General features: G+C 40.2%; 2 protein-coding genes across 2 annotated transcripts in view; both read left to right on the top strand.

Annotated features, from left to right (window-relative positions):
• LOC137987748 (DBH-like monooxygenase protein 1) overlaps positions 1–17,890 on the top strand; it is a 22,201-nt gene extending 4,311 nt beyond the window's left edge. The window contains exons 3-14 of the mRNA XM_068833817.1: positions 65–241; positions 1,180–1,263; positions 2,003–2,188; positions 2,953–3,055; positions 5,152–5,318; positions 8,697–8,769; positions 11,457–11,542; positions 13,778–13,816; positions 14,065–14,124; positions 15,762–15,886; positions 16,602–16,722; positions 17,138–17,890. Of these exons, the coding sequence (XP_068689918.1) occupies positions 65–241; positions 1,180–1,263; positions 2,003–2,188; positions 2,953–3,055; positions 5,152–5,318; positions 8,697–8,769; positions 11,457–11,542; positions 13,778–13,816; positions 14,065–14,124; positions 15,762–15,886; positions 16,602–16,722; positions 17,138–17,284 (1,368 nt within the window). The 3' untranslated portion in view covers positions 17,285–17,890. The remainder of the gene's footprint in view (positions 1–64; positions 242–1,179; positions 1,264–2,002; positions 2,189–2,952; positions 3,056–5,151; positions 5,319–8,696; positions 8,770–11,456; positions 11,543–13,777; positions 13,817–14,064; positions 14,125–15,761; positions 15,887–16,601; positions 16,723–17,137) is intronic.
• A 1,787-nt stretch (positions 17,891–19,677) lies between these two features.
• LOC137987750 (uncharacterized) lies at positions 19,678–20,028 on the top strand. Its single transcript, XM_068833824.1, has one exon. It carries the CDS (start codon positions 19,678–19,680, stop codon positions 20,026–20,028), a length of 351 nt encoding a protein of 116 aa, XP_068689925.1.
• Positions 20,029–21,559: the final 1,531 nt, after the last annotated feature.

Below are 21,559 nucleotides of genomic sequence, written 5' to 3'. Positions count from 1 at the left end.
ATCGGATCCTTATCTTGGAACCATTTTCTTGTTCATGATGGTGATAATCCAATTAATCTTGCAGCCAGGAACAACAAAAGTAATTTACGCCTATCATCACGACGACCCTTTATCAGAAAACTCCATTCCACAACACAGACCACAAAACCGAGGAGCGAGAAGTGTGTTTTTGCTAAACTCCGCTTCAAAGAGACCAACTTTACCCCCTGATACAAAACAATTCGAACTAATACACAACAAGGTATGATAATTATATTATCATAATTATCATGATGTATTGCCCTAAATATTATGATAATGACGACGAATTATCAATAGTTGTGATAAATTATTATGATAATGACGTTGATAGTGATAATAATGATTTATGACGATAGTAATAATGATGCTCAGTCATGTAACGATTTCAGTTTTGAGTTTACACGGCAAACATAATTAAAAGTGCTGCAAAAAGACAGCTGACTTCAATTCATAGCGAAGATCAGTGAGACGGTTTTACATCTCTCTGGGAATTGGTAGCTAAAAGCAAACGTCTTAACCCAGTGGCCACTCATAGATTTTACTCTGTCTAACCCCAGACGATTTTACTTGTCGAAGGGGGGGAGGGGGGGGGGGGGGGAGAGAACTCGGGCCTTAAAAACGTCGTCAATCTGCATATTTCTCCTGTCTCCACTGGCACCAAGCCAGGCTATTGAACGGAGCTTTTAACGGTCGTTAGTCTTATGAATCTTGAGAAACGGACGAGTTCTTCGTAAAAGCTGGCTTTTTTCTAGGCATGCGGAGATTTTTGTTTTCATCGACCTTCATGTGACACTGGAAAAAAAGCCACATTAGTCCGATTTTTAAAGTGAAATAATTTCGATCGCAGAGATATCCCTGGCTCGATCAGAGGTTTCGAGTTTGCAGCCTTGCTCTCTGATGATGAAGGTTAGGAGCAAATCTCAAAACTTGTGGCCAGAAAATGTGATAAAACTACGTTATCGGTATTTCTCCATTTGAACTAGCTATAGTATTAGCCGATTTTTGCTGCAGTTTATGTTTGGGTTGACCATGATTATTATTATTATGATCATATTGATGACGATGATTTTAATCAATTATTTTGAGCCTTTTTAACTTAATAAACATACTGACAGTTCCATTGACGGCGTCGTTGCAATATTTTAAACTATTTCCCAGACCACAATCCCGGCCGATGAAACTAGTTACATATGCGTGGTGCATGAAATCCCCAGACTGAATGAAAAACATCATATCATAAAGGTAATATTATTTTATCCTGAAATAACCAATGTGCAATTTCTTCTTTTACTACTTACTCATTTGTATAAATTAAACAGGAGGATATGACCATGAGCGAACAACTACGGTGCCCAGTTTTGTAGGTCCTAGCAGTAATTCAATAGTTGACGGAGAGATACGAGATAAGACCTGGCAAACGGCAAACGCCAGGGAGGTAAAAATTTATAAAAGTATGAAAATTCTCTTACTCCCATTTCTCTCTCTCCTTTGAGGGAGGTTGCTTGATATCTGTAGCTAACAGGCAATAAATAAGATAAAATCACTTATTCTTTTCCCTGATTGTTGTTAGACCGCAAATTTTGCCTGACCTTTCCCGTTTGCTCTGTATGTGACGTAATTGAGGGAATCGTACATTGATTGGCTAAGTTGACAACGCATGGTAAATGAAGCCATTCTAGAGCATAACTCGAAATAGAAATACTTGAGTATTTCATAGGCTCTATTCCTCTGTAAACATGTCTTTGAGTTAAACTAATCGGTTTCACGCATCTTTCTAACTTTTTTATTTAAAACTTAGGTAATGAAATTACCCCTCGTCTCAAATTGTTTTTTTCTTATCTTCCTCAGCGATCTCACATCCTTTATCCTTTAGCCATACTAATTTAGTCATGCATAATTTTTGTCATCCAACGCATTACCATTGGCGCAAATCTCAAATTTCGAATTTTCTAAATGTTCAACTCCCTTAATCTTCTGTCAGATTGAGCCAGTTATCCAATCAGGGAACGAGGGTGTCGTTCATCATATTCTCTTATACGAATGCCGAGATGATTTCCCTGTTCACCATTTGAACTACTCAGGCCATTGTTACAGTCCTGATATGCCCCCTCCGTTGAAGGAATGCACTGGAAGGTCAGCAATTGCTGGATGGGCTATTGGCGGAAAGGTCAGTAATAAGAGTTAACAACCAACAAACCCGGCCCAACCCACAAGTGCGTATGGGAATCAAACCTGGGCCAAATTGGTAGGAGGCGAGAGTTTATGCCGCTGCCTAAAACCTGCTCCATACATGCGTACAGGGGATTTAAAAATGGCAAAGGACAGTCTGCTACTAGTCATAAAACCATGAAAATTCCTTTAATTATACTTGTTTCTCTTTTTGCTCGATATCTGAATGTGAATGTAGACAGTTTGTAGCTAACAGGAAAGAAATGGGTTGAAATGTAATCAGTTTCTTTGATTCGGGAAATTCGCTAATTCAGCCTGACGTAAATGGTCGAAAGCGAGACGTCAAATATTTTGAATGAACAGTCTACTTTTTGATAGATTTCACATTTCTGTTACAATCGCCGTTGTTGAGTCTGAGCTTTCAAAGAAAGGAAATATTAAGAACCTGTTGTATATGTAGTATTGTTACTTTTCAAATACCTCTAACTGAGTGAGGAGGGCGCAAGACTCGAGGAAAACGGGTGCAAGACATTTTGAGTCGTGTTTCTGATAAGTTGACAAATGCAAAGGTGATGTGAGATATTGAGCCAAACTTTGGTTTTGCTAAGAAATCTTTATATCATACGTTCCTTTCTTTAATTTTTGCGCGAACATGAAATATGATTTTAAGATACTTGTTTCCCAATGGTTGCCTGTGGCTGCCTAGAATCTCAGTCTTCAAGAATAACATTATGTGTTATTTCGTGATTCCCTTTTCTCTAGGCCTTCTATTACCCTGAGCATGCCGGTTTTCCAATTGGAACAGCTGACAGCCCGAAAGTCGTAATCCTGGAGATACATTACGATAATCCTGAAAAGAAGGAAGGTACGGATAACGAATCGTAAATTAATAATCGTTAATTTCTCTCATCCGGGCTTTGGGACCTTGGATACGAAAGAACGAGAAGGATGTCATATTTTACTCGTATCTGTATCTTTCTACCAGGAGTAATGAAACGTTAAGAATTTCGGTCGATGCTCATTTCTTTAGTTTTGTTGAGCATGTTTTTAAAATTGACTTCAGTAAGAATATTTCGTATTAATATTACACAAACAAGACGCGTTTTTATATCACCAGATTAGTCTGAAATGAGATATCATTTATGCTTGATTAAGAAAATAACACAAACAGCGGTCATAAACATTGTATTCCAACGCATTTTTATAAAACTTGATATTGTTTACGATATATATATAGTTTTTAAAAATTGTAACGGTCACTTTTGAAAATGTGTGTTGAAATACGAAACGTCAAGTTTTATAAAAATGCGTTGGAATACAATGTTTATCACCGCTGTTTGTGTTATTTTCTTAATCAAGCTACGATGGCCTAAGAACAAGAGTTTATATCATTTATGCTGTTCAAACTGCAGATAGACCAAAGTGCGATGGGCCGCTCCAAATTTTAAATATTTATTAATGCTTAAACGCTCTTTTAAGCGATATGGAAATTCGGCATAGTTCGACATTCCCGAAGCTCTCGATCTTATTTGGAATTAGCCTCCTTTATCGCCCGCACCTACCTTGTGACGTAGTTCATGACCGTGACAAGAGAGGATGACGTGAGAGAACGGATCCCTCCATACATGGGTCTCTTCCAATGATAGTTTTTATTTAAAATCTAATTTTAGCTACTCAGCTATTTTAGAGAGGCACCGCAAGTTGTAATGACGTAATGAAATTTTAAATACGCGCGGTGTTGGGAACGAGAAGTTAAAATAGCTTTGCGAAATTAAAGATTTGACGATAAAAACTTGCGACAAAACGTTGCTTAATAACATTGTAAGATTTAAAAAGTTAAAAACTACAAAAGATAAATTTTAAAAAACGATGATGGGGCATGGGGATCCGTTCTCTTAGGTCATCCTCTCTTGACCGAGATATGCAAAGATCTGACTAAAATTTACAAGATATAGTAGTGTAGATAAGATATTAGGGATCGGACCTTAAGATCTATGACGGCGACTTCAACGAAAATGTCACCTTAAAATATCCCTTTGCGTTATCATAATTCTTTCGAAGTTATTTTATCTCGTTCACTTCTTACAATTTGGGCGAAGTATCCTAGAAATAAATTGGGACGAACAGTTACAAAAATAGAGAATAGAAAATTTTCTGTTGCATGCTCACGTTGTCGTCAAAACCTCAAATTTGGTAATTTCACGTCGTCGCGTCCTGACGCAGAGTACCGCAAGAATCCGTCCTAAAATCCGTGCTGCACGTGCAGCACGATTATTTATGCTCTTTTAACCAATGATGTCATTGTTTTTCGCCATTGTTGTTGCCGTCGCCGTCGTAAAATCTTAAGCTCCCTCAATTGACAGGGGCGCACGGATACTCCCAGTCATTGCCAAGGACAATAGCGCGCGGCAAAACCGAATGTGAGGGATTTTATCCATGAACGTGAACATGACCGAAGAACGGTTCAATCAGTGAAGTTCAATGTCTCAGCGAGAAGGGTGGATTGCACCACGATGTAATCTGAGGAAGACACTTGAAAATTAAACAATAACAAGAACCCATGACTAGGAGCGAACAACTGCCCTATATTCCCGTTACGTATTTTCCACAGACCGATTTATTTTTAGATTGAATTTCCCGGGAGTGAGACTCCCGTGGGGCCCCGATGACCAATCACAAGGAACGAACTTGGCATCATGGCGTCACCGGGCCGGAACGGCTTTTTTCTCCGAAGGAAAAGGTAGTCTAAAAATAGACCGGCCTGTAAAAATGCCGTGACATGAGCTTAGTATGGAAGTTGTTCGCTACTAGTCATTGGCTCCTGACAATAACGCATGGATGGAAAACTCGAAATTTGCTCACGCGCGAATGTCGCATAGAACAGGATGCACAGAATTTGAAATATCAATGTTGAATATATCAAGCGCCTTCATCATGTCGTTTCCTTTTTGATTTTTAAAGGAATAATTGACAGTTCTGGGTTCCGGTTTTACTACACCAAACAGCTAAGAAAATACGATGCGGGGCTATTGGTGGTTGGAGCAACCACAGATTATACACTTACGATTCCGCCAAAAGAAACAAACTGGGAAATCAATGGCTACTGTAGTTCTAACTGCACCGGACAGGTGTGTTGCCTTACCTTGTACCTTGATTGTAAAAGAATAAGTCGTTTTGTCTTCATGAGTTGATTGAGCAACTTAAAAGGAGATAAACAGGGGCGGATCCAGCATTTTTTGAAAGTGGGGGCCGAACAAGAATACTAATCAGCGCGCGTTAGCGCGCCTCAGTAGCGCCTTAGGCGGTACTTTCTAGGGGGGTCTGGGGGCATGCCCCCCCAGAAAATTTTGAAAATTTGGGTACTCTTACATGCACTCTGGTGCAATCTGGAACGTAATGTATCAGGATTCCATATTGAATAAAATTATAAGTTATGGTTATAATGATGCATGGTTTTTGACTCTTCGCTCCAAAGTCACAAAATATATATAATTGCCAACGAGTCAGGCCTTCTGAAGACAGAAGGCCTGGCGAGGCGGCAGCTTATAGAGCCGCGAGAAGATTTTTAGGCGGACGAAATCTCAGAAGCGCTTCAAATTTGAGTGTAATGTAGACCAAAAGCTGTAATGTAGACCAAAGCGATGAAATGTTGACCGTAGCGATAACCAATGAGAGTGCCGCACGAGTACGCCGCGTGATGTTTGCAGCCGCCAGATCACGCAAGCTTGGCTCGTTGGCACTTTAGCGACAGCTATAACTAGTTATATATATAGGCATTAAGATTTTACGTTGTTACAGTCTCTGTAAGATAGGTTGACTGTAGACAAGTATTTCGCATCCAGTCTTCTTCCTCATTTCGAAAGGATAATATTAACGCCTGTAAGTTGAAAGTTTATTCGCACAACTTTGGTCATACTATTAGCGAAAAATCACGCTTTAGCTAAAAAAATCAAAAGCTCCAACAGACTGCTTACAAAATGATAAAATTATTGTATATTTTGACAAAAAAAAAGTCTCCGACGAACTGAAAGGGGGGGCCGCGGCCGCCTCGGCCCCCCTCTAAATCCGCCCCTGATAAATAGAGTGGTCGGAACTTTGACTTCTTTTTATAATTCTTGGTTATAAGAAAATTTGGTTTTATCAAATGAGCTGATAAAGTAACTGATTGACGACCACAGTCAGAAAGATTTCCGAGCTGATGCGCATGCGTTATTCCTTTTCGAGCGTCAGCTCATCGTTAGATTAAAGTGTCTATATTCTCAATACAGTTTTCAAGTTTAGTTTATTTATTTATTTATTTACTTATTTATTTTTTCTCCGAAATTGTCCAAATACATTGCGTTGTTTTTAGAACCTTTGCATTGAAAATTCATTTTTTTATTTGCTTTGAAATACGGAACAAGTGGTCATACTTTAATCCATAGCCGAGCAATAAAGGGGAATGGGTTCTATACCGAGTTGACGTAACAAATTAATTTGCATCGCTGTTTTTTAAAGAACCAACCAAATTCAAAGTAGTCTATGACGTCAGCGCGATATTAAACCCATTCCCCTTCATTGCTCGGTTATGATCAAAGTATAACGACTTTTTTCGTCTTTCAAAGCAAATAAAAAAGTGACTTTTCAATCCAATGGTTCCAAAAACAACACGATATATTTGGACGATTTGTTATAATTATCTTATTGGACGATTTAGTGTGTATTATACACCCTTTTAATAAGTCGAACTCTTGCTTTCAAATTTTATTTAGAAATGTAAAAAGGCCTAAAACTTTTCCGATTTCTTTTCTTGTTTGAAGCCTTTGTACATTTCTGAATAAATTTTAAAAGCATGAGTTTGACGTCATTAGCGGAAAACAGGGTGTATAGTGGGATATTTTTACGAGTCTTGCTGTATTTTGGCGAGCCCGTAGGGCGGGTCAAAATACAAGAGACAGGTAAAAATATCCCACGATACTACACACTAAATCGTCCAATAAGGGATTTATTATTCAACTCATGATCAGTCGGAAAATAGAAGAAACGTAAAGCTCAACTTATAGCTTGCTCCCTCGCGAGAAAAATTATCTTACGTGACTATTCAGTGAGCGACCGTTTAGGTTTCGCGCGCTTACATTAGGTTGCTGTTGACTAGTCGAAACGAAAACTTGTCAAATCTGTCAATGAATCGTCGAGCAAAGCGTCGTACATAGAGTATATTACATGGCCGTGCGGAGATACGAAATTTCTCATTGTCACACTATGTCGCGCAAGCATCCATGTTGTCGGTCAAGTTGAATACGCTTTTACTTAGGTCAAATAGTCCAATTTCGAATTTCATTATAACCGCTGACCAAAAATGCAAAAGACGCATTGGTACAGGGTTAACCTCTACCTGAAGGGTATCAGGGAAAGTTTTTTCATCTGCACATGTGTGTGATGTTTTCTTTGAAAATTTCACTTTTTCTTTGATATATATTGATCTAATTACTTTGGGTCAAGGCTAACCCTGTACAGAGACGCTTTTAGTTCTTCGATCCAGTGGTTTTGATGAATTCGAAACTGGACAATTTGTGATCCTTATTTTACCGAGGTTGAATATGCACTCTTCGTTGTAAGCAGCTATCGACCCCCGAAAACAGATTGAAAACACCTTTTCCTTCCATCCAGGTCTGCCTTACGCATCTCAACATATCTTCTTATTAATGTTTCGTATCATCTTATCGGTTTATGAATCCATAAACTTATCCATTCAGTCTCAACATTACAACACAGAAAGACAAAAAAGAATTGCATTATGCACTTACTGATTCTCGAACTCGGACCTAGACTTGCTCACAAGTCGAGCTTTTGAGCGCTTAGCGCGATCGTACGAGCGCGGAGCGCGACCAGAAAACCAGAAAACCAAGCGAACGACTTTGAGAAAGTCTAACTCGGACCCTCCACTAAACTACAACAACGAACATGCTCAACCCAACACAGTTCTTTTCATTATTTACTTTTTTATATTAATAGTCAATAAATATCCGTGTCTAATAACCAAGAATAATCCTAACCTGATCCTAATTTTTCTCTAGGCCTAATTTAGGCTCCAAAAAAAGTTTCTTCCATTCATCTGAGTGCGTATTCAACCTAGATAAAATGAGGACCACCAATTTAACCTGGGGAAAATTTAAAACGGATTAAACCTGAGAACAGATTTTACCGCCAACATTTACACTATAATAATATTTACAAAAGACAAAAAATAGTTTCATTGTGCCATGACCAAAAAAAGCTCAATAGCGCATGTCCCAACGGGCTTTGAGAAGTGCAGTGCCTCGTGCTCAGCTGAGCTACAATATTGTTATTATGAGATGGTTTTATTTTGTGTCGTCAATGTCAATGGTAGATGAATATCTTTAGATCTCTTATTTGCTCCCGTCTTCGTCAATCAACATTTGTACATGCAACAAAGTTATTTATGTCTTATCTTTGTTTGCGGAGATCATCTGTAAACCTCTTATTTTGTCCGTTTTCTGCTTAAGGGCTTCAAAGGATCCAAGCTACCAGAGGGAGGAATCAATGTATTCGCTTCTATGTCACACACACATCTCACGGGTAAATAATAATTTTACTTGAACTAGTAGTAGGGAGAGCGTTCCACAACTTACGCCGCTTGCTGTGGCTGTATTTGAAATAGCTCCGAAATGCCAATGATAAGGAAATTGCCGTGGTAAGTCCATTTTCAGGGAGTCGGAGGTTATGCGTTCCCACATCCTCTTCCACCTTAGCCTTAAAATTGGACAATGTAGCATCTTTCGTGAGAAACAATTTGAGTGACTTCCCGACAAAACTTGAAACAAAAGACTAAACAAAATAGCCAATGACGTAAGCTTGAAAACAATAGAGTGTTTTCACGTGACGTCACAGCGGCCATCTGGGTGTACCTAAATTATAGAACGGCGGCCATCTTGGTGTCCCCAACTAATCCTCTGGGAATTGAGCTCTATTATCATGCAAACGTTTTCTTTTGTTTCAGTAGAAAATCAAGGTTACTGATCACGCGAGTGAAAACATTCTATTGAGGCGGAAGACCTTAGACAACAATGACCAGAACCAAGTTGCTGACCAGCGGTTTTCGTTAAAACAATGGTTTGCTGGGGGTGCTCAGTCTCGCGGTCTCAGAAAACCTGGTTGTGGTCATTGTTATTTAAGGTTTTTCTATAGAAACTGCCACAGTAGCAAGTTAACTTATGAAATTTGCTAAAAAGCATGTTTAAAATGAGCAGATGATTGCAGACGCTGCTAGGGTACTTAGAGTCCAATTGTTGTTGCAAACTTTTGGAAACATGAAGAATGGTTATATTTTTCGATCATGTGTTACAGTACGAAATGAAGAAGTGATCCTCGCACCTAAAAAATTCAGGTGGCTTCGAAGGGATACAAAGCCACGACTTCTGCAATGCAGGCGCAACAACCAACCAACTGCATGAGCTATGACGCCGTTCAGTTAGAAGCAAGTCAACCTGCTGGGCCCATGCGTTTCCGCGAAACGAAAAAAAAAATTTCCACTCTCGAGAGATCGCTTCTCGGCCTTTTGGCTAAGATCAAGTGTAAAGTGCACCCTGCACCCTTTTTCTAGGATCTTATGAGGCTGGAGTAAAGTGGTTTTGGCCGCCTCTAGTTCCCTATAGAGCGTTCTAGGCCAAATTATTCCCTTTTAGTTTTCTTGATTCGTTTTTTACGTCAAACGGCAAATTTCGTGAGTGAAAGCAGGGTTTTGCCAAAAATATAAGAACCCTGCTCGATATTAACTCATTTCTCTCCTGTTAGCTCCAGGTATCAAGTAACTTCTCAAAGGAACGAGACAAGTTAAAATGAAATAATTTTCACGCTTTTATGGCAAGCAGGAGACTGCCGTTTGCCCTTGGCCGTAAACGTCATGCTTAACCTCTGTAATAAAAAGCTTAAGCAACGGCGACGGCAGCGAGAACGTCATATCAAAATATAAATTCACATTGTTGTAATCGCTTCATGATTATTTCAACCCTTTTAATATGACAAGGGTGTGGTAGTTCCCCAAAAGCGACACTGGTCGGAACGGCGCTCAATTTAGGGGAGAAAATGAAAATTTATCCTCAAGTGCTGACTTTCGTCGTAAAACCTCAAATTTGGCTACTATTTTACGGGGGACAGCTATTCTTAGAGTTATTTTCGTAGAGTTATGTCGTAGAGTTAGAGTTAAGTTTCCAAAATCCTGAATTCAAGATTTTGGAAGCCAACGTTCATAAAAGCTCAACTTTTGTTTAGGCTTAATTAGGCCTAATGTTAGCTTTTATGCATGTTTAGGATACTTTTGTATTTCTAAATTCAGGATTTAGGCCTTCTAAAATCTTGAATTCAGGATTTTGGAAACTTAACTCTACCTCTACGACATAACTCTATGAAAATAACTCTACTGCTAGTCAACCTCTCTTTTACGTTGTTGTTTTGAAGACGACGGCAAAGAAATGGACAAAAGTGAAAAACGCACGCGCAGTGCGTGCAAAGCTATTGTTTTTGCCCACTAAATATTCAAATTTGTGACATTTTGCTCATTGCTCGTATGTTTCCTCGCCCCTGCGGGGCTCGGAAAAATACTACGCAACTCGCAAAATATCCGCTCGTATTATATGTTAAACCATCGAATAAGATGTATTTATTGTAAGACAATCGGGGGACAAGCGAACGGCTCAACTGTGTTATTATGAACTAAAACGAGTAAATATATGTTATTTGCCAGCTGGGCGGTCCGTATAGCGAAAAACTATGACCGAGGTCTTGAAAATGCTGCTCGATGCCGCAGGCTGAAGGCAGCTTTTCAAGACCTCGGTCACAGTTTTTCGCTATGCGCACCGACCCTTAGCTGGTAAATAACTTTTTCTTTTCCTCTCTCTCCCTTCCTCTCTGAAATCACTTTTTAAATTGTTGACTCGCATCGCGTTTGATAGTGAATGTAGCATTAAAGCGATTTACAAACTGAACGTTTCAAAGAGGAATATTTTTATTTAAATTATATTTCTAAACCTCTTGTCTAATAAAAAGTAACTCCTGTATGTAAACGGATTCGGTGTCAAAAAATGGAAATTAAAGGTCGAAGACAAAAAACTCTCCGAGCGTTACCGTGCCAGTGGGCAGAGATCGATAGGAAAATCCGGACCTAGCGAAGAACCAATCAGATTGCAGGATTCGATACCATGCCCTCTCGGAGAAAAATAACGAATTTTATGATACGAACTGAAGAATAATGTTGTATGTTTTTTTAGGCCGCAAGATCTTTCTCCGCCACATCAGAAATGAAGTAGAGCTTCCAGAGATATCTAGAGACGATCATTATGATTTTAACTTCCAGGTAATTCACGTCTCAAAGGGGCCGAGTAAGTCAATCTAACTTGGTTTTCGTATTACAGTTTCATTCAGAAAATATATTGTTTCATACGAATGGCATATTTTCTGAATGGAATAGTCTGGCTATCTTCCGATTGCTTCGAATGTTGCAATGTCGTCATTGATACATGATCTCCGGGGCACCCAACGATAATCTGCGGTGAAATACTGATGTGTTCGGGAGAGTCTATCTGTTGTATGAATTTCGGTTCTACGTTGCCAAACAGCTACAGATTTTTTTACTAAAACATTACCTAAAAGATTCGCAACCAGGGAAAAGTAGTCCCTACGTTTTCGGAAGAGATATTTGTGCAATTTTGGGCACTTGAAAAGGTCACCTAGCAGTTTCAGATGACCAAAGGATTCGGTGCGAAGTTTTTAGAGGGTAACGTTCAGCTAGCAATTTCTGAAATGAAGACATCATTGTCTAAAAGTTTCGGACACTTCAATTTTCAGCTAAGATATCCGAAGAGATCAAATTTTTCATCTCTTTAGACAGTCTTAATACATTAGATGGAGTCTGGAAATGTCTCTCAAAGGCTTTTGGTTTGATTTAGAGGATGCTCTTCAATCGAGTACCACAAAACGTTCTGCCGCAAACCACAGTCGATGCAGACAATGAAGAGACATAGTCATGACGCAAAGCAAATTCACGCTGCCGGCTCAAAACGTGGGAGAGAAAACGTGTTAAGACGAGACTTTATGCCTTAATTCCACACTCAGCTTAGTCTTGTAAATTTGTGTTACAATGAAGATTTTAATAGAAATAAATGAGGACATTTAAGCCTTGTCAATTGATGTCAATGAAATCCGAGTATGATGCTGACTTTAATGTAGCACGAGGTTTAAAGCTGAGCACAGTTAGAAGGCTGGTTCACACGAGCGACGCAAGAGCAAGCAAATACATGTGTGAATTACCATAATGCAAATACAAACGCAAGCACCGACGCAAGAAATGGAAAATTTTCCATTTGCTCGCCTTTTGTGTTTGCATTTCTTACGTGTGATTTGGTGTAACGCAAACGCAAGGTGAAAAATACCCGTTCCATGTCTCTAGGGTTGAAATAAAGATGGCTTCTTCCATCACGTCGGATGAAAAAATATCTGAGAGCGTTAAGAAATATCCTGCGGCGATCAATAAACGAACACATATAATTACTTAACAGAAGTAATACGCTCGATCACCAAGCTGCAATTCTCTTACTAGATCATGGTAATCTCCCCGAAGTTTTCTTTTTCGAAAGAGTCTCGAAACCATGGACCTTATTCTATCGCGGTTCAATTTATAATTCTTTTGTTCAAGTGCAAATTAGCCTACCAAGTTTCGATACCATACAGTGAATTGAAAAGAACTCTTGCGCTAAAATGAGGCTTGGTAGGCTAATTTGCACATTAGAAAAAGAATAATAAAACAAGTGCCATTTGTGAATAAGGTCTATACACGTTTGGATCTTGTTGTCATGCTATTTTTGAGGCCTTCGCCTTATTAGCCAAAGACCAAGAAGGAGAAAGAACGTCAAGCAACACATCAACTTCGTCCGCCATCTTGGGATACTCAATTGCGCGCGCGTGTTTCAATGTGTTTGCATTTGCGTTGGACGTGTGAACTTCCTTGCGCTTGAATAGATGGAGTTCAGCTTGACAAATACCAAGCAAACTTTCGCGTGTTGCCTTCTCGATAAACAAACATTCGACTTTTCAAAGCGCCATTGCTCAGAGATATCTGGTATATCGGGCTCAAAATTTCAGAGCTATCTCATTATGCAATGCACTTTCAGTAGTCAGTACTTTATTCTCGGTTTACTGATTATAGAAAACGATAGCTTTGTGTTAGTGAGTGCTAATGTGGCAAAAAATTTAAACAAAGATACCCCTATATGGAAAAATGACTTACAGCGTTCGCTTATTAGGCAGCTTAAGCACGAGCGTTTTTGAGACGCGGACGGGACGGAAGCCGGAAGTGAGCTGTTTTCCCTTTTAACTTGTCTTCAAACAACCACATTTACATTGCTAAGATTCTTTTCTCCATTAGAGATGATTCGTATAACAATCTGGGAGACACCACTGTCCTGACACGGGAAATGTCCTCTCCCTAATATGTCGCTAGAATGCCAGTGTGAGAGCTCAGCAGTGGACAGCTTTTATAGATGATAACATTCGCCACTGAAAACGGTACTAAATCTCTTTTATCTATTCGCAGGAATATCAAACAATGAGGAAAGAAGTTCACGTTGCTCCAGTAAGAAAATTACTTTTGAAACGTTATCCTCCTTCTCCTCCCTCACTGAACATAATTTTCCCCGACCATTCCTCTCTCAAACTAAATGGTCAACTAAAGAAGACTTTCAAGATGGAATCCTAAAGGAATACCGAATTTGGCTTGAAGTCCGCGAGTTAAAATTGAACCCTGTTGCTAACTTTCCTCGTAAGAGTATTTCTGATCGAAAGCCAAATAATATGCTAAAGAAACTTTATATTTTTTTACAGGGGGACGCCTTGATAAATGTGTGCGTCTATGACTCGACGGATAGAACTGGTTTCACACGGGTAAGTATTATGGCGAGTCAATTTTATGCGGTCTAGAGATAATCAAAGGTAGTCACACTACGTATCAGCCCAATAACAATTGGCGATATTTATTCGCTTCACCTAGGGCGAGGGTCGAGAGTAACAAATTCTTCTCTACAGGCGTAGAGTCAGATTTTGCCTTCCACTAAGATAATAGGGACCTTACAGTGAGGAAAGAGCTGAGAAAACTGCCTCAAGAGGCGGTTTGCTCAGCCGTTTTCTCATGATCACGTGTGCGGGGAACTTTTGGTGAGAAATTCGCCTAGCGAAGCAAATTCCTCGTTTTGTGCGGCCATCGTGAGAATCGAGTTGAGCTTGGTCAATCAAGCATCCAATAAAAATACATGGAATTCTCACGTGAGTTCAGTGACGTCGGAATTTCTTCCTCCGACATCATCTTGAACCGCTGTAGTCTCATGTATTTTTATTGGATGCTTGATTAAACCAAGTGCAGCTCGATTCTCACAGTGGCCCCACACAGTGAGGAATTTGTCTCGCGGAGCCAAAAATATCAAACATGATTGATTTTATCCCCACGGCCTCGCGAGGCGAATTTCTCACCACAATTTCCCCGCGCACGTGAGGAAACGACTGAGCAAATTTGCTTAGCTCTTTCCTCACCGTGTGCAGCGGGCTTAAGATTCTATGACGGCGACGTCAACGAGAACGAGAACAATAGCATTTAATGAGCAAAAAAAACGCTCTGCACGTACAGTGTGAAAATTTGTACATTTCTTTTCAGTTTTCTGAAAAAATACAACGTGAAATGTCCAAATCTCAAGCTCTGAGGACAATGTGAGCACATAGCGACGAAATTTTTTTTTTCCGCCTGGTTTCAACATCGTTCCTCCCACTTCAGTCCCTGAATGGTTGGCGAGTTCCACGAATTGGACTAATGACGAAAAAGTTTGGAAAATGTGAACCTGTAATTCTGAACGACGTTTTCGAAATGACCAGGTCCCGACGTCAAATGATTGGCTTCATAGCTCACTTGGTTAGCGCCTCGTACCGGTATCGCGAGTTAAGGTAAAGACAGTAAAGGAGATCCCTCTTTAAATATTTATAGCTACTTCATAGCTATAAACCTCACCAAAGACTCAAAACGAAAAAGCGGCGTTTTCGGTGAGTTGTTCAATTTGTACACACTAGATTCAAGATGGGGTTAATTTCTCTCTGCGTCCAAAGGAGCATGATATCTAAACTTGCGCTCTTCAAGTTTACCCAGCTTTGCGTGTTTGTTCGTAGTTTTTGTGTCTCATACTTAGTTTTATATCTCTGGACCGTGGTAAATGATAAATCTGGTAGGGGAAATACAGTTCTGAGTGGTCTTTTCAAATCATGACGGTTCGGGTGGAAAAAAAGCGTAATAAGGTGTCTATCGTTCGCCCTTTTTTGCATGCGCGTTAACTTTAAGCTTTAAGTACCGTTCACTAGTGGCTGAGATGGTGTTGATTCCGAAAACTTAAAAACTCGGTGATTCTAAATGATATTGAAGTCAAATATTTCTCTATTCATTCCTTCACTCACTCCCTCCCTCATATAATTTTTTTTTTCAGTCATCTGTTTATTTATTTATTTATTTATTTATTTATTATTCATTCCTTCCTTTGCTTTAGGGAGGTCTTGGTACAAGAGACGAGATGTGCATCTCACTGTTGTTGTATTATCCTAAAGTAAACACTTCTTTATGCCTTTCAAGTGAGCAGCCGGCTTGGCAAAAATGGGACGAACAATACCTCAAGTAATTATTTCGAAATTTTGTATGCTTATCTGTTGGCAGGTTTGTGCACGTACCACCTTTGACGTAAGGGATTCTTGTGCGCGCGCACCTAATACTCGTGACCATTCTTCTATGTATACATCCAACTGGATGCTTCCTATCAGATGGAGTTAATTATTTCAAATATTTCCTTCGTTGTACATCGTGGTAAAGCCCATTTCAGCACGGTATCCACAAGCAAACGTACTGAAGAAATGATACAGAAGAAAAAAAGCACGCCGTGGATGGAAAAATATTGCAGATAGGATCCGGATGAATTGTTCCCTGGTCGGTGCTGTACTTGTGTATGTACATGTGTTGCAGTGCGTAGCTATAGTTTTGGGACGTCATTGAGTGACTTCATTAACAACGTCAGCGTAAACGTCGCAGAGAAAAATTTTAGCTAAATAACCTAAGACTGGATGTAGCACCACCATCGTAGTAACTTAACGGAATCGAAAATAGCTGTTTCATTTTCACGTTGTCTGTGGTCATTTCACATTTGTTGTTTTGCAAAGGACTGGAATGAAATGAACTCAAATGCATGCCGCACGTGCAGAACGCTTCTTTTTGCCCTTGTTATCATGAGTTATTATATCAGATCAAAGTTAAACGTGTGCAAATATTGTGATCTTCATGGGCAGGCATTCTCTTTATTATTTAAGCCAAGACAAATAGAAATCTTTTCTTGTTACAGACAGAACTATGAATTACTGGGGAAGCCGACCTTCTGGAGTGAGGCCGTGGACGAGGGACTAAAAGAAGCCTACCGCGAGACCAAAACTGTCTTATCGTTTTGTGTGGATAAAGCAAAACAGGTAAATTATTGTACATAGGGCTGTTGCTTTTTTGAGTGTCGAAAGAAGTACCAGTGCCGCTCAGTATTGCTGCATGTTTATAAGGAATAAAATGCGTGTTTTTAGTAAACTGGTTGCATTTCATGGTTGGATTCAGATTGATACATTTAATCGCCTGATTTTCAATTGAGGACGACTACCTGTTATCACAAATGACGGAGAATGTTAATCTAAACTAATCATATTACATGGTTTTGGCTTTTTGTTTATCGAGAAGGCAACATGCAAAGGTTTGCATGGTATTTGTCAAGCTGAACTCCATTTATTCATCCATCGAAAATAATTCACATACTTTCAAAACATTTTCGCGAATGAAGGGGTTACCTTCAATCAGAAACAATTTTTAAAAGACTACTTTTTGTATGTTCTATTGTAGGTTTATGGTGTCAGTCCTAAACCAGTGATCAAGAAACCTTACCAGTCAGAATCCATGTGTAAAGACACGGTTTCCGTGGCTACCAACGTTGTCCCAGGATACAGTGTGCTAGTCACGATAGCATCTTTGATTGCTTTCATCCGCTGAACTGAAACAACACTGCTTCAGAAATTCTCCTAACCCACCCTAGAGGGATTTAGCGACCTTTTTGTACATCTATCAGTTAGCCTTTGCTTAAAGAGAAAGCACACCCACGTCGCGCATATTTTTAACTGAACATGTAGTGATTCGATTTGCTCTGCCTCTCATATGACAGAGGCTCGAAAGGTTTTTCACACAAGCAGCTCTAAGAGCTGCTCACGTCAGCTCGTGATTCAAAGTGCTTCACGAAAAATAAACAAACACCGCTGATTTCGCTCACCTTTCTTCTAATTCTTTATATATGTGGAATATAAACAGACATCTGTTCACGAAAGCTACGAAAAATTTGCACAAACGGTTTGTCCATGTCTAAGGACAGAATATTTTTATTTGTGTGAAACTATTTCGAGCCTCCTTAAACCACGAGCCACTATACCTGATCTGACACATTACATAGCGATAGGGGTAATTGGTTGTTAACTGAAAATAACGAATAACAATCACATTTTATTGAAGTCTCGACCTTACCTAGTTTAGCACAAGTGTTTCAATAATTTGGGAGACTGTAAATCGAATCAAATCACATGAAATAATTAAAACACATCAAACAAATGTTGGTTTTTGCTGAGAGGGGAAAACCGGATTCCTTGGAGAATAGCATCCCAGAGCGGAGTATAGAACCATTGAACTCAACTCACATATGACGTCGAGTACCGGAATCCAACCCGGGCCAATCATGACCCTGAAGGTAGCCCACTTACCCGTCCCGCCACAATGATTGACGCCAAAGCCGAAAAAGGACACTGTTGATTGCAATTGGGTCTCATTTCCCGCACGTTAATGGAGGATACACTAGACCAACTGGTCCTTTCCCCGAAGCCTTTCCTTTCTCCCTTGTGAAAGTTGCTTCAAAAGTAGACTCATTGAGCCCGCACAAGCTACGGCAATGAACGTTCTGGTCAACGCAAAGCTGTAATATTGTACTTTGTGGACAGGGCAGAAAAAGATGACAGACCGTTCCGAACTTTAGTCCCTTTCTACGACCTTAGACCTGGCAGGGTAGCTGGTTCGTGAAAATAGTTACATACATACCCACAAAATAGTTACATACATACCCACTTACCTACCTACCTACCTACCTACCTACATAATTAACCTCCCCCATAAGGGCTTTGCAGGGCCAATGAAACACAATTAACGAAAAAACGGAACAGAACAACAACCGTGACCGTTAAGAATCCCAACTGGCCGGAGGCAAACCAGTGCAGTTGGGAAGCTGAACCAGGGACTACCACGAACAAATTCAACGAGTGGTCAGAGCGGGTCTCCAACGCGGAATTTCCGGATATCAAGGCAAGCGCCTTAACCACTGGGCCACTTAGTTGCACTGTTACTGTAAGATCTTGGTGTTGCATATTTTGCGGTGGCCATGCAAACTTTTTCACTTCCAGTTCTTGTACTTTATTGTTACCTTTCGCATGCCGGAGCTTTCTTCGTTGTGCTCTTCCTCTAGTATTTCCGCTTTCAGAATGCTTGCTCTTGCTAGACGATGAGATTTCGGAGCTTTTCTCTGAACTAAAATCCACAGAACTTTCATCTGAGCTACTCACTTCACTCTTGCTACCAATACCTTCCAAACAGCTGGCCCTTGCATAAAAAAAAATATCTATTCATCTTAGGTTGGCTGACTCAAAGGGCGACTATACAACTATATATGTAAAATCATCCATAACCTCTCTGGCAAAGGCAAGAAAACCAGTGTCAAAGTTAAGAAAAGAGACGGAACCCCGCCAACCAGTGATGTGGAATTACTTGCAGAATGGAAAGAATATTTTAGTTCTCTGCTTAACAACAGCAGTGGTCCATCACCATTAGAACTCCCTCTTCCCGCTGCCCAGGACCTCAACATCCAAACTGGACCACCGACACGAGTGGAAACGGTATTAGCTAAACGACGAATGAAGATCAATAAAGCTGCTAGACTGGATGCGGCCATCAAAGCTGAAGCACTACAAAATGGCGGCCATGCAATGATTGATGTTGTCCATGACTTCTGCGCTGAAGCTTACAGCAGTCTCACGCCGCCCGAAGTGCCAAAGTGTACAACAGGATCAGTTTTTCAACAGAGTTCGAGATCATGTGGATCCCATCCTAAGGAGTAATCAGGCAGCATTTCGCCCTGGGAGAAGTTGTGCCCAGCAGATCCGCATTCTCAGGCGGATAATGGAAGGTTTCCAAGACTACCAGCTCTCTATTGCTGTCACCTTCATTGATTTCAAGAAGGCTTTTGATGCCGTTGACAGGAGGGTTATGTTTGCTGTGTTGCGCCACTACGGAATACCAGAAGCTGTGGTCAATGCTACACGCACATTTTGTACAGCAACTCTGGAAGTGCAGTGATGGTAGATGGGAGAATTTCTGACCCGTTTGAAGTCTCAACCGGTGTGCTCCAGGGTGATGTTCTTGCCCCTTTCCTGTTCATGATATTGGTTGACTTGACCACCTCAGACATTGACTCCGGAGTTGTGACACATCCACGTCGTTCAAGAAGGTACCTAGCCAAGGTACTTAATGATCTGGACTTCGCTGACGACATTGCATTGTTAGAATCCACCGTCCCCCTTGCACAGACCCAGCTTACCAGAACCGCATCAACAGCAAAAGACCTCGGCCTGATAATGAATGTGCCTAAGACAGAATACATGACTGCAAATTGTCATCCTACCCCACCACTGCAAGTCTATGGTTAAGCGATCAACCATGTGACGGATTTTAAGTATCTCGGCTCCCAAATGGCATCTTCCGCAAGTGATTTTAAAAGACGCAAGGTGCTAGCATGGGGTGCTTTCTGGAAGCTTGAACGATTTTGGAGAAGTTCGCAACTACCCATTTCAACTAAAGTCAATTTTGTTTACACCACCTGTGTGACGGACCTTCTCTATGGCTGCGAATCATGGGTGCTATCTCAAGACATGGTACGCAAAATCAAGGCATTTGCCACTTCTTGCTACGGGATCCTTCTATATATTAAACGAAAAGACCATGTATCCAACTCTGTTACTCCATGACCAACGTAGCGCCTCTTGTCCACCAAATAAGGAAGCGACAGCTGAGTTTTCTTGGGCATGTCCTTTGTCTCCCAGAAGAAGAGCCTGCCAGAAGATATGCACTCTACATACCACCACGTGGCAAAAGGAGACCTGGACGTCCTCGTACTCTTACTTACCTTACATTCAACACGTACTAGAGCTGTCGGCCGACACAATCACCTCACTTGCCCAAGATCGACGTGCGAGGTGAAATCTTGTAATCTCCTGCTCCGCGGCCGAATGATGATGATGACTCTTTATTCTGAAATGTTTCACCTAGAGAGGGTCATTTTATTTTGACCGTTTTACTGAAAATCTCCACCCTACCCCTCCCCCCTGCTAATTTCTGACAAGTCTCTAAAGGTCCCTAATGTGAGATACAACAAAACAACGTAATGCTATCTAATTGGGTCAGGTGTACAGAGCTATTGTTTATTTTCCCGCCAAACTCGGTTTTAAACCTAAAAAATAGACACTTTTCTGACGCTGATTACCCTTGGGTGATGGACTCTTGCGAAAGTCTCATTCATAACGGTTTTTTAATTTGACAGTTTACAACCCCTGTCGGCAGTGACTTTAATATGGCCAAGCTACTTTCCTAGAAACTAACATCTCTCTGTAAAGACCTACTGGGATATGTATCTTCGCCAGGTTTTCAGAAAAAAAACATTACCGGGGCTACTTATTTTCCACCTGGTCGGCAATTTTTTTTCGTTCATTGCATTTTCTTTTCTCTTTGTCAATGTAGTCAATGTAGCATCTTGCCTCTTTCAAAAATGAGCTTAAGAAACATGTTACAGGTTGAATTAAAATGCAGGTCAATTTTAATTTTAACCTAAGTTGTTTTTTTCAACCTAGGTCAATTTCTTTCAACCTAGATTTATATGAACTGTCTAAAAAAGATTTTCCCCTTTTTGGGGGATGTAAAAAAAAATGGGGCCCGGATTTTTAGGGGGATAAAAAAGAAAATAACAAAAAAACATCTTCCTCCACCTTTTCCTTGTCTTCCGTTCTTCTTCCGCTAACCGTCTCTTCTTTTGCTTCCCTTTTTCCTTACTGTGCTTACGTTATACACCTTATTCCAAAATGGCTGCCATTTTTAGTATTTTTTTTGTTTCCATGCAAATTAGCCCTAGTCGGCTCGCTTGCAAGCGGAAAATTAGAATACAAAATACAAAAGAATACTAAGATG

The sequence above is a fragment of the Montipora foliosa genome, unplaced genomic scaffold (assembly GCF_036669935.1).
Source record: "Montipora foliosa isolate CH-2021 unplaced genomic scaffold, ASM3666993v2 scaffold_387, whole genome shotgun sequence".
NCBI lineage: Eukaryota > Metazoa > Cnidaria > Anthozoa > Scleractinia > Acroporidae > Montipora > Montipora foliosa.
This window is presented reverse-complemented; position numbering and strand designations above follow the sequence as displayed.